We start from the raw sequence: 13,659 nt of genomic DNA, 5'->3' as shown, positions 1-13,659 counted from the left end.
ACATGATGTCAGCTGGTCCTTTTGTGGCAGGGCTGAAATGCAGTGGAAATGTTTTTGGGGATTCAGTTCATTTGCATGGAAAAGAGGGACTTTGCAGTTAATTGCAATTCATCTGATCACTCTTCATAACATTCTGGAGTATATGCAAATTGCCATCATACAAACTGAGGCAGCAGACTTTGTGAAAATGAATATTTGTCATTCTCAAAACTTTTGGCCACGACTGTAGTATGTCATGAATATTAATTTCCTCCACAGGTGTCAGGGAAAATGTATGGAGTAAAACGTACATATTTTGATTTCGATTGTAGTGAAGTAAAAGTTAGTCAAATAATTGTGTTTTGTTGTTTAACCTAATTTATTCCTAACCTAGGATTCTGTCACATACTGACACCCACAATTGCACCTGAAAGAAGTTCAGGTCTTGATTCTCTGTATGTTATTTTGTCATTTTATTTTGGTTTATTAGGCCTACCTCATTTGTTCAGAACCTAAGCGTAAAGTAGGCCTACTTCGTGTTCCTATTGGTGGAGAGGTTCTAGAGTAGACACCACTGTGGTATAGACATACTATATATTTCCTGTTATTTGAAGGCTCAGTTTAGTTGTGATGTGAAGCTCATGTTGTTTTAGCACGATGTCTGCATTCTGTCTGTGTTGTGCAATCTTCCTCTGTCTCCTTTGCAGCACCCTGGCTGAGAAAGGTGAGTGGTGTTTATTTAAATTTTCCATTGGGAGGTGATGGAAAGTTTTTGATTTAACATTTAATCTAGTCAGTTTTACACTTTAAAATATATTATGTACATTCGACTCTTGATAAGTGCTCTTTGAATAAATGTGAATTCTTTAAGTACAATACAGTTTTCCAGTCACATTTCAATGACATGATTTTCAATAGCTTGCTCCTGATAACTGCATGCTCTGGCATGACAGTCCCAAGACATTGCCTTTTTCAGGAGTCCACTGTAATCTATAGAGTTGCAATATCATAGATGTACAAAAGAGGTTGTTTAAGTAATTAATTTTTCAAGTGCAATATTCAAATGAGGGTAGAGTAGTATATGGTTCCTTGTATTCATAATCCCAAAATAGACCCAGACTTGTGTGAAACTAGTTTTAGGTAGTGAAGATCTCCTTAACTGGTTGGTGTTGGTTTATCTTTAAAGAACAAACATCTGACACATACAGGACCAGTCAAAAGTTTGGACACACCTACTCATTCCAGGGTTTTTCTTTATTTTTATTATTTTCAACACTGTAGAATAATAGTGAAGACATCAAAACTATGAAATAACACGTACTTTGAAGATTCTCACATATAAAATATATTTTGAATTGTTTAACACTTTTTTGGTTACTATATGATTCCATATGTTTTATTTCATAGTTTTGATGTCTTCACTATTATTCTACAATGTAGAAAATAGTAAAAATAAAGAAAAACCCTGGAATAAGTAGGTGTGTCAACTTTTGACTGGTACTGTATGGTGTTATTTTTTTCATTCTCCCATCTGCTCATGAAAGGCAGCAAGGGACTGCTGGTCCGAAAGCAGGAGGGAGACACTATGACCATCCACTGCAGCACCTCTCTGCCAGACCAAGATAACCTGAGTGTGTACATGCGCCTAACAAAAGAGATTCCAGTCCTCTACTTTCACCAGGAAACAGAAAAATTAACCCTCCACGAGAGGTTCAAACTCAGATTGACGACTAACGGAAGACTCAACAAAATGGACATCACCATCACAAACCTGACCATAGAAGACTCTGGGGCCTTCTGGTGTGTGTACAGTGTTTATAAGAAAAACAAGATTGAGAAGACTGAGGGGGAAGGAGCTGTTTTGCTGGTGGTGAATGGTGAGTGTCTCAGCCAGTCCTGATTCGTTCCCTAACCTTCCATTTGGCACTTACTGCACCCTTCAATGTTCAAGTTTTTTGTGGTCATATGCTCAAGCACAGTGAAATGCTTAACTTGCAAGCCTTACCCTACAGTGCAGCATTCAATATCAAAATAGTATAACTAATAAGAAAATTGAAAAACATGAGAATTAAGATAGGAAGCTACAGTAAATACAGGGTCAGTACCAGTTGTACAATGTACAGGGATACAGGAGTATTGAGGTAGATATGTACACAGGCAGAGATTAGGAGAAAGTGACTAGTAGCAGGATAAAAAAATAATAATAATGGTAAACAGTATGCTGGCAGCAGCATAAGTGGTGAGTGTGTGTGTGTGTAAGTGTCAGTTTAGATGTGATAGGTGGATATACATGTAAACAGGGCTGGTTGCAGAAATATATAAATACTTATAGTAAAATATACAGATCTGTATGTTGGAAGCTCCTCTCCGGGTAATACCTATCCAGATCCTTCAGATCTGCAAATATTGAAGGGTAATAGGGTCAATAGGGTCAATGGTAATAGGGTCAATGTTCCTTTATTTTTTTCTGGCACTGAGTACATTTCAGATTTGCCTGGCGCAGATTTGAACATTGTAAAAATGATGTGCAACCCGAGTGGCGCGGTGGTCTAAGGCACTGTATCTCGAATCCAGGCTGCATCACATCCGGCTGTGATTGGGAGTCCCATAGGGCGGTGCACAATTGGCCTAGCGTTGTCCGAGTTTGGATGGGGTAGGCCGTCATTGTAAATAAGAATTTATTCTTAATTGACTTGCCTAGTTAAATAAAGGTTAAAAAAAAAAGATTCTGGCTCGCGTTTACTGTGATCACTGAGGCTGTACCCACTTTAAGGTACAGTTTTAACAGTGGCCAAGTAGGCTACTGTGGCTATTTAATTATAATGTAGGCCTACCATCAAAGACAATGGAGAAAAATGCATCCCATAACATTTCATATGGAAATAGCTGTTCTATCATTCAGCCTACAGTAACAGCAAATGTGTGGTGTTCAATGTAGGCCTACATTCTATGAGACTTTTGAATTAAAAAACATGCAGGGCTTGACATTAACCTGTATTCACTTGTCCTTCAGACATGGAGGTGACTAAGTATGTTGTGTTTGATGCAAGAAACCATTTTACAAAATACAATTCATTATTATTCCTATACCATTACTACAGAGAATCAGACAAATGCTACCCTCTGCCTATTGGCTACTTAGCTTATTCAACACTGTCTCAAAATACAACACTGCCACCAAAGATATTTATTTAACCAAGATGGACCACAGCCTATCGTTTCCATTGGGAACAAATGAGTCATAGTGGGCAGAACAGACACGGAGGTGGGCAGAGCCAAGCACAAGCTAGCGAGATCCTATTGGTGCGTTCTAGCATAAATCTGCATATTTCCGTTAGGGAACGGCTACTCTGTGAAGTGCGCGTGTGCAGTAACTCAATTCACCTATGCACTCCTTCTAAACAATGCAATTTAAAAATAAACACTTTTGCAAAGGGTAAGGTCTACAAAACTTAGTCCGCTCTGTTTAAAACATTCTAGTTTTGGGAATTGAAAACTGTATTGAAATCAAATGTTTCATCGATAAGAGAATGTGCAGCATGTCAGCCAAAATCCATCTTTACCCACTGCGGGCCAGTTGGCTTCCTCTCACTACCATATTTGGTAGTGAGAGGAAACGCCAAGGGAATGCTTTAAATATCTGTATCATTGTTCTATCTGTGCTGCCCCTTTAAGACATAAAAAAGCTCTTTACCTGACTTGTTTTTCAAAGATGTAGCACACATTTTGTGCTCTTGTAGGAAGCAACCACTCCCCCATTGTTGACTAGAAATTAGCCATAACTAGGCTAATAACTCACTAGCAAAGAATATGAACAAATGTGCACAGGTGGCTGGCTACATGCAGCTCTCGCTTTGATCTCAAAACAAGTGCATCTACTCAGGACTGCTCATGCTGTCCTGTTCAAAGTGAATGGCACAGATCCGTATATGGCAATGGCTATTTGCATATAGGCCTACTGCAACTCTGATTGGTTATGGCGCACCGTTCTATGTAGACTACAGGCCTGAGTCGTGCATGTCAATTCAATAGAATCCTACTTCGATGTGCACTGCCTACAATAAACTCTTTAAAAAAAAATTATTTAACCTTTATTTAACCAGGTAGGCTAGTTAAGAACAACTTCTCATTTACAACTGCGACCTGGCCAAGATAAAGCATAGCAGTGTGAACAGACAACAACACAGAGTTACACATGGAGTAAACAATTAACAAGTCAATAATACAGTAGAAAAAAGAAAAAGAGTCTATATACATTGTGTGCAAAAGGCATGAGAAGGTAGGCGAATAATTACAATTTAGCAGATTAACACTGGAGTGATAAATGATCAAATGGTCATGTGCAGGTAGAGATACTGGTGTGCAAAAGAGCAGAAAAATAAATCAATAAAACAGTATGGGGATGAGGTAGGTAAATTGGGTGGGCTATTTACCGATGGACTATGTACAGGTGCAGCGATCGGTTAGCTGCTCAGACAGCAGATGTTTAAAGTTGGTGAGGGAGATAAAAGTCTCCAACTTCAGCGATTTTTGCGATTCGTTCCAGTCACAGGCAGCAGAGAACTGGAAGGAAAGGCGGCCAAATGAGGTGTTAGCTTTAGGGATGATCAGTGAGATACACCTGCTGGAGCACGTGCTGCCATCGTGATCAGTGAACTGAGATAAGGCGGAGCTTTACCTAGCATGGACTTGTAGATGACCTGGAGCCAGTGGGTCTGGCGACGAATATGTAGCGAGGACCAGCCGACTAGAGCATACAGGTCGCAGTGGTGGGTGGTATAAGGTGCTTTAGTAACAAAACGGATGGCACTGATAAACTGCATCCAGTTTGCTGAGTAGAGTATTGGAAGCTATTTTGTAGATGACATCGCCGAAGTCGAGGATCGGTAGGATAGTCAGTTTTACTAGGGTAAGTTTAGCGGCGTTAGTTTTGCATTCAAAGTCTTGCATAGTTCAGTTTGTTTCAAATCATTGAAAGTGGCTAAAATTGCGTTGATTCGAGCACAATTACCACAGTAGAGCGAAGCGTTGTTAGTGTTAACTTAAGGGGAAAACTCTAGAAAGTTGAATGAAGTTCAATCTTGTGCTTCTCTGTGTGTGCTGATATTTAATCTGTGTGGCAGTCCGAGGGGAGCTCAGAGGGAACATTGGTTAGGGTCAAGAGGGTTAGGGAACGATTCAGGACCATTGTCTTAATGTGAGCTCTGAGTGGCGCAGTCTCATAGGAACTAATCCTAACTTGAGCTACGATGCTGTAACTTCTAAACACGTTTAAATTGGTCAGTTTGCTGAGTTGTATTGGATTCTTCAACATCTCTTTTATAACGAATTGCACCTGGGGATATTTTTATGATATGTACTGAACTGAATTGAAAAATGTGTGCTACCCTGGTGTGTTGCTGTGCCACAGATGAGGAGTGTGACCAGAATGATGCATCCTCAGGGCTAGGAATGTCCTGGTATCTGGTCCTGGTCTCAGCTGTCACTGCTGGCTCTGTGCTTCTCCTGAGTCTGCTCATCCTCTTCATCTGGGTCATCCCCAGGGTAAGTACTACAGTAAAGTGTGTGTGCCCACATGAAAAATAATGAAGTTTATTATAGAATACTACAGTACTTAGTATAGAATTCTGTAGTAAACTGTAATATACTATACTACACATTGTAGTATTCCTCAATCATGTGTAGTACTTACTATATAATGTTGTAGAATACTATAGTAAATTCTAAAGTATTATCATCACAAAAAAAACACTTAAATACTACAGAATAGTCCTCAAAAACACTACAGTCCGCAAACACGCCAGACTTTAACTATAGTAAATACTACAGTATTTAATTTGCATATACCCCACCCATTCCCTTCCCCCAGATCCCAATTTGTGCCAGGTTTTTGAAAAGACCAGAACTATCTGTTTGAGTGTCTCCTTGTAATATATGTTAGCAACGTTTTTATCCTCGTTCTTATTCATCGAGCTTTTCTTTTTTGTACTCTTATTTACTTATTTACTTTTCTATTGTCGAGAGGTGAACCTGTAATTAAGCATGTATTTGCACTGTGTACTCCACGTATGTCTTGTGTACAGGTATATGACTAATAAACTTGAACTCTGAGATGCTTTATGACTATGGGCCCACATACTTTTCCCTAATGACCTGACCTGAAAAAAGTCATGACCCTAACTATGGGAATACAGGGGTTGATGAAAGATGACAGCAGATATTATCCATTGAGGACAAGGAAACTCATTGAAGAGAAAACACAACACTTGTATCTCTTTGATCTGTTCACTGTCAGATGTAGTCTACAATGTCTGTGACAGGAGACGAGCGCTATGGGCTGTGTTGTCTTCATCATATTATCATCTTCCTTTTCATCTTCCTCATTATTCCAGTGTCCCAGCTGTTTGGCATATAGCCTAGTGGTTACGAGCGTTGGGCCAGTAACCGAAAGGTTGCTGGTTTGACTCCCCGAGCCAACTAGGTGAACAATCTGTTGGTGCCCTAACCCTAATTGCTATGGATAAAAGCTCATGCTAAATGAGTAAAATGTTATGATTCTGTACTGTCCACTCTTCTAGTGCTTGAAACTATTTTTATTTAGGAAAGAGTAGCCTAATCTCAATGCTGTGTGTGCTTGTGTGCATGCCCACCCATAATGGATCTTGTGTGTCTCTTTGACCAGTGAAGTCATGGAAGTAGGCCAGGCTCTACAGGCTTTGTTGAGTAGAAGCCACTTCCCTCCCTATACTGTTGTTTCTCCCTTTATCTGATAAAAATGATGTCGGCCAACGTGGATATGGAGTGGAAATATTGTAATGCCCTTCCCTATCTCCTCATCCCTTCCTTTCTGCAGTGTTTTCATTCACATAGTAGAGAAGTGACAGTAGTCAAGTTTGATGGACAGCTAATAAACGAGACACACACCTGCACAGGTAAGCCTGGAGTCTTATGGGAGGAACTGATTTATTATGTCAATTCACTCCATTTTGCTTGAACAACACCATTCCAGCAATAATACATTTAAGTGATAATGCCAGAGGAGCTGATGTTTGGAGGATATAATGGCACGGGTGTTGTTAGGTCCGAGAAGAACTCGAGGGTCGGCAAACCGTGCCAATATCTCCTCCAAACACCGGCTTAGAGGGCATTATCGCTTTTATACGGATTACCAACATATTCAAATAATGATTGACATATTTGCATTAAAAACATTATTTTAATGTATTTATTCATACTATTTCATCCTTCCACAAAATATAGTCCCGACACATCTAGGGTTGCTACCCAAGCTGACTGGTTGTTCGTTCGGTTGCCAGAGACACGACCCAGTCGTTCTGTATCTATGGACACAACCCAGTTTTTCTTTCTAAATGTACCATTGCCATACTGGCTGGCAACGTTCTTATCCCTTGGTTGCTAGCTAGCCATCTACGGCTAACTTACAGTCCCGTCAAACAGTGCAGACAGAATAACAACAGTAGCTGCGTTTACATTTTTTAAGCTGTATGGGGGGTTTAACGTGCCATAATTAAGCCTTGTGAAGCTACTGATACCTCTTACGAGGTCAGCTAACGTCTTCCTAGCACCATAAAATACCGGCATGAATAAACGGACTGTTTAATGGAGGCAAGTTTTTTTTGAAGGCGTCAAACTGCCGTCGAGTTCACGGCACGTTCATGTCACCTGACACGCTCTCAAATGCCGTGCCCGTCTCTTACTCTATGAATGGTCACTGCTATCCGGATTCCTTAGGATGTCCCTACCCTGAACCCTAAACCCTTAACTAACACTAAATTTAACAATTTGGGAAAGCCTATGAACTCCTCTATTTGACTGAAAGCCACGAACACAACTCTTGGTTTTTGGTTGTCTGTTGTAGGCTACAGGGAACTGGTAACAACACAGTCTGTGATTGGTTAACAACATTTAGATCTGTATATAGCAAGATAACATACCATGCCATGAGGTGTTGAGGGAAAGACAGATTACCTATAGATAGGACATAATCTTTTCTAGGCCGTGAGCGATAACATGAAATACACAAGCCTTAGGCTACACTCGGAGGCTACTTTGGAATGTCGGCTTGCACGGTCAAAACTGAACGTTTCTAACATTTTATGGTTGAGATTTAATATAAATATAAACTATGCACCTTATGACTTTCATTAACATGCAGGCTTCACACAGATGTTAGTAACACGGAACCCAAACCGGCTGTGCGCGTGCATAAATGTATTTTGTCCCCCCCACACCAAACGCGTTCACGACACGCAGGTTAAAATATCAAACAAACTCTGAACCTATTACATTAATTTGGGGAACGGTCGAAAAGCATGAAACATTTATGGCAATTTAGCTAGTTAGCTTGCACTTGCTAGCTAATTTGTCCTATTTAGCTAGCTTGCTGTTGCTAGCTAATTTGTCCTGGGATATAAACATTGAGTTGTTATTTACCTGAAATGCACAAGGTCCTCTACTCTGAAAATTAATCCACACATAAAACCGTCAACCGAATCGTTTCTAGTCATCTCTCCTTCCATGCTTTTGCTTCTCTGGACTTTATATTGCGATTGGCAACTTTCATAAATTAGGTGCATTTCCACCACTGACCTTGTTCGTCTTTCAGTCACCCACATGGGATTAACCAATGAGGAAATGGCACATGGGTACCTGCTTCTATTAACCAATGAGGAGATGGGAGAGGCAGGACTTGCAGCGCAATCTGCATCACAAATAGAACTGACTTCTATTTTACAGCTTGACAACGCAGATGCTCGCAAGCAGTGTGGGTGCAATAATTGAATAATATAGTTTTCTAAATTTATTTTCCAATGCGAGCTGTGTGGGTGTAAGGCATTGGTATGACGACATGCTAGTTACACGCAGGTGTCTCGCAGGCATTATTAACCTGTTTTCCAGTGACATTTATTTGGATACATCCATAACAATGAGCTAATGAGGCGAGATTTCGCCTGGGATAGAAAATGTGCTCTCTCGTTAGGGCCCTGTTGTGGTGCTCAGAGGAGCTAGCCAACAACACAGTGTTGTCTTTACTATCATTAAATTGAAGACTTAGTTTTTATCAAAGATTCTCTGTAATTAGTATTACGCGATCAAACTGATTAATCATGTAACTGTAATTAACTAGGAAGTCGGGGGCACCAAGGAAAATATTCAGATTCCAAAGTTATAATTTCCTAATATAACCTTTAAGATATTTTATATCTGATCAATTAGTCTTCACATTAATTAATTATTTACTTTACCTCACGTTAGTCTCATTCCAAACGTAGTAAATTGTTGGTTATCTGCACGAACCCTCTTCTCTATGAGTCATCCATACATCAATGGTCTTAAATCATTTATTTACTAACTAAGTAATTCACAGAAATGCATAAACACAAGAAATGATAACGGAGTTTCCCTAGTGGGATAAACCGGTATCGCGGCTTGGTGGACAAAAGGGGAAGTGGGGGTAAACTGAGATGAGACACTACAAAGTTGCTAATTATAACAATTGCAATGCTAATCCTTTGCACATGAACGCTCACTCATTTGGGAACAATTGCAATCAAAATATATATTTACGCTCAGTGTGTCATCGGGATCTTTCTTGAAAAGTTAGTTTCTGTTGGAGAGTTTTCTTCCTCTCCCTCGCTTTCTCTCTCTCTGTCGTGGTTAGAGGGGATAGTTCAGAGCAACATTCATTCATGTTGTCGGCGGTTGTCATTCTTCGCGTTAAATGATACCGAATTCCTAGCTGCAGACTAGTAGTTAATATCAAAGACTTGTTCTTATTCTGTCGGTATCGATAGTCTAAGAGTTTAACCACGTGGTATGGTTAAAAGATTCAGCAATGGTCTGCAACCTTTGTTCCCTCGTAATGGAGAAAAACATGGTCTGGTGAGAATTTCTCAAAGTTGGGGTTTTATTCGGAATTGCAGAAAAGGGCCTGTCCCAGGATGTCTGACCCTAACTGGGCTCATGGGCGGTCCTCTGATTTAGTTCAAATCAAAAGGGAATTGTATTTGTCTTCATTAAACAGTCCACAATCATATTACACAATTTTACAAACAGTATCATCCTCACTCATTCATCTTATACAACAATTAGATGTAAACCTCATATCTGAGGCTATTATATAAACAGTGTTATGGTAATGTGGCCACACCGTCTCTCTTGAGCTTCCCAAGTTGTAACAAACGGACCAGTTCGTAGCTGGATTCTTCACCGATCTTTTATACCTTCTCCGGAACGTAAATGTTGTTTGGACCTCAAGTTCTGTGAGGTGGAAGAAATTCCTTTGTTCTCTATGAAACTCCACTCTATCTCTATACTGTGTGGCCATGAGGAGATCCTCTCCTCAGGAATTTACGACCTCTCTCTGACCACGGCAGCCTAGTTGTAGGAGGCAGGGAGAGGCAGGGAGAGGGGGATGGGGCTTGCTGTACCCAAAGAGGGCAACGTCATGACAACAGCTAACACAATAACTTCAAACTGAAGCTGGAAAGACTGCAAACTAGCTGCACTTCATTTCGTTTGACCTTTTTTCAATGTATTTTTCTTTGTATATATCCCAATATTCATAATTTCGACTGGCTGAGAAACACTGCCTGCCTCGCTCTCTCGTTTGACTCCTGACCCCTACACGTACATCAAGGTTTATACAAATCTCCGCTGTTAAAAAAGAAATGTGAGATAATGTCCGGATGCTTTTTATAGTGGAGATCAAGTTTATGGCTGGGCTGATGAGACAGTGGATTGCACAGTCAGATGAAACTGAGTAAATGGGCATTGTGGAATAGACCCCGGCTGGAATACGCTTTTAACCAATCAACATTCAGGATTAGACCCACCCGTTGTATAATATGCATTCCTCCCTGTTTTGAGAATACCAATGAACATTTGTGCATGCCGAAAGAATGTTAAATGCAAAATGGCTTCTAACGAAAGCTTTCCATTCACAGCTAATAGCTATATACAATTGTCTTAATTTCCTCCCTTTTTCCTGACAGTTGGAAATGGAGGATGAAGATACGATCAACGTTTTCCAGCAACAGACAGGAGGGCCTCTACTAGCATGTCAAGTACTCCCCCACATCTTCCTCCACCCCCAGATGGCTGCTTTGCAGCTTGTCCCATTTTCCACCACAGAACCAATACCATGTGGAAGACGTCCTGCTCACAGTTCTACATAACTGTTGATGTCTAGTGTTTTCATTCTTGCCTTTGTTTCCTTCCTGTTTTGTACATAAACAACCTCCGCTAAAACAACTCAGATTTGAGTAACATTCATACAAGGTGTGCTGCTTATAAACGCTGCAAGATCCAGCTCTTAAAAAGTCCATTGTTTTGGTGACTTGTTGGTTCACTTATTCAGAGATCAAGAAAAGCTATTTTCCACCCGTTCACTGTTTGAGAATAAGACTGGTTTGTTATTCAACTTCATTTTCTGTTGTCGGTTTCAGAAAATTGGTTTTATATCTTTTTTATATAGTAGTGGTTGTGTAGAATGAAACATGTCTTGAACATAGTTTGACTAGGCCATGCTTGTAATAAGGAAACCCTGAAGAGATGTTTTAGTCCAGGTAAACATCTGTATTGTCTCATAAATGTCTTGTTAAAATAAATCCATTCCAATAAGGCATGACATAAGGTATCCTGCTGAAACAAGGTTTATATTGCGCTGTTGTTGAATGGACCAAAAGAGAAACAAATCTTTCCTACTGATGAGTCAACAGGGTCAATAGAAGGTAGGCTCTGAGGGTCAGGTCTTGACACGTTCACCTGAGGGAATGGCATCTAAAACAATTGCAAAATCTTTAGGTGTTACAGGGACCTTGTAAAGTGATAAGAATTCCTTATAACTGAGTAAAAGACCCTCTGCATTTACCAGTTGGCTCACCAATAGGATATTACTTCGGAACCAATATTCTAAAAACAAAGAAGTATTTTTATACAAAATATCCCGATTATTCCATATATAATATCTGTGTGGAGAAGAATTGTGTTTATAAATTGAGGACCATGACAAGAACCTGCCGATGAAAAGCAGAAAGTTTCACTGGAACTTTGTCAATATTATAATTCCAAACCAATATGAAGTTAAGGCCACCAAAAGTAGAGAAGACATGATGAGGAATACAATTCCAGATAGAAGTGGGTCTTCTTAGGAATTGTTTTATCCAATTGATCTTAAAAGTATTATTTAAAGTAGTAAAGTCCAGAAAATTCAGTCCACCATTCTCATAAGTGTTCATTACAACAGTTTTCCTAATGTAATGGGTACGGTTTCTCCACAGAAAGTTGTTAAGCATCTGGTCTATCTCCTTATTTTACTGTCTAGATATAAAGATAGAGCACCATATGTTAGTCTAGAGATACCTTCAGCCTTGGTTATTAGGACTCTACCTTTTGAAGATAAGTCCCTCTGTAGCCATTGATTTAGTTTCTTCTGGGTTTTTTTAATAAGAAGGTTACAATTTAGTAAGCCTCTATACTTCTGATCCTTTGTAATGGTTCTGCCTAAATATGTAAGTTCTTCTTTTACTGCAATACCATACTATGAAGGTGTCACACAATCTATGACGGCCATGAGTTCACATTTATTAATGTTAAGATATAGACCAGATGCTTTGGAAAAGGATTGTATCACATTGATCGATATGGGAATTTGGTTAGTGTCTTTCAGAAAAAGTAGTATCATCAGCCAGCTGGCTTATAATCATTTCTTTACCAGCTATGGAAATACATTGTACAGGATTATTATTTAAAGAATTTGCAAGAAGTTGGGTGATTAATAAAAACAGGTACGGAGAGATGAACGAGTGACCCATTACCCGCCAAGGGTGGTCATGATACGTCATCAGAAGTGTCCACTTAATTTGATGGCTGAGGGGAAGGGTGTGTCTTGGACTGTAACCATGGTCTCTTTAAAAAAATTCAAATAAAATGTCTTTCTTTTGGCAGCTCCAAAATGCAGGTGTTTCAGCTTAGCTCAGTGCTTTCAGTGGTGGTGGTGGGGCTAGCCACCAGAAAATACAGAGCGTTGCACTTGATTGGCTCAGTTTTCTGTCACTCATTGGACAGTACGTCATCCCCAATTCCAAGGTTAGAGCTCAAATTTTGCCATAGAGTTATGTTAGAAGTGCCCATTACATCAAATCACGTTACATCTACAGTAGCTTTGATTGGACTGATCATGTCAACATCTTACTTTCCAAGTCTTAGCTAGCAGTCATTAGTTGTCGACAATCTACTGGCAAATCCTTTTTAATCCTTGCCATACGAAGAGAAATAATAAAGAGAAATTCTAGATAAATTGTATCGGTGCTCATCGGCCATTCTACATAAAGATTGCACAATGTTAAATTCAACAATGAGTCATTTTTAAGGAATAAGTGGCAAACTGCAAGCGTTGCAAAGAAACCACCAACGTTAGCCTGCTATTCAATGGAGCGGCAGTGCCCACTTGTATGCTCAGTCAGATTATATGCAACACAGGACACGCTAGATAATATCTAGTAGTATCATCAACCATGTGTAGTTAACTAGTGATTATGATTGATTGTTTTTTATAAGATAAGTTTAATGCTAGCTAGCAACTTACCTTGGCTTACTGCATTTGCGTAACAGGCAGTCTCCTTGTGTAGTTCAACGAGAGAGAGGCAGGTCGTTATT

At 39.7% G+C, this 13,659-nt stretch overlaps 1 protein-coding gene across 2 annotated transcripts; it reads left to right on the top strand.

Annotated features, from left to right (window-relative positions):
* The first annotated feature begins 555 nt into the window (after window positions 1-555).
* On the top strand, window positions 556-11,636 carry LOC139400339 (uncharacterized). Of its 2 annotated transcripts, none has more exons than XM_071145305.1 (5): window positions 556-703; window positions 1,524-1,856; window positions 5,390-5,523; window positions 6,833-6,911; window positions 10,995-11,636. In XM_071145305.1, exons 1-5 carry the CDS (start codon window positions 637-639, stop codon window positions 11,009-11,011), a joined length of 630 nt encoding a protein of 209 aa, XP_071001406.1. In that variant the 5' UTR covers window positions 556-636; the 3' UTR covers window positions 11,012-11,636. The 2 variants fall into 2 exon arrangements, with proteins under 2 accessions (XP_071001406.1, XP_071001407.1); XM_071145306.1 differs by having other exon boundaries at window positions 616-703; window positions 1,528-1,856; window positions 10,995-11,236.
* Window positions 11,637-13,659: the final 2,023 nt, after the last annotated feature.

Source organism: Oncorhynchus clarkii, unplaced genomic scaffold, assembly GCF_045791955.1.
Source record: "Oncorhynchus clarkii lewisi isolate Uvic-CL-2024 unplaced genomic scaffold, UVic_Ocla_1.0 unplaced_contig_13389_pilon_pilon, whole genome shotgun sequence".
Taxonomy (NCBI): domain Eukaryota; kingdom Metazoa; phylum Chordata; class Actinopteri; order Salmoniformes; family Salmonidae; genus Oncorhynchus; species Oncorhynchus clarkii.
The sequence above is the reverse complement of the archived record's forward strand: the minus strand, read 5'-3'. Positions and strand labels throughout refer to the sequence as shown.

Coding starts and splice junctions, on each gene's coding strand:
- LOC139400339 (XM_071145305.1), top strand. CDS start 637: ATGTCTGCATTCTGTCTGTGTTGTGCAATCTTCCTCTGTCTCCTTTGC. Junction 704..1,523: donor CAGCACCCTGGCTGAGAAAG/GTGAGTGGTGTT, acceptor TGCTCATGAAAG/GCAGCAAGGGACTGCTGGTC. Junction 1,857..5,389: donor TGTTTTGCTGGTGGTGAATG/GTGAGTGTCTCA, acceptor GCTGTGCCACAG/ATGAGGAGTGTGACCAGAAT.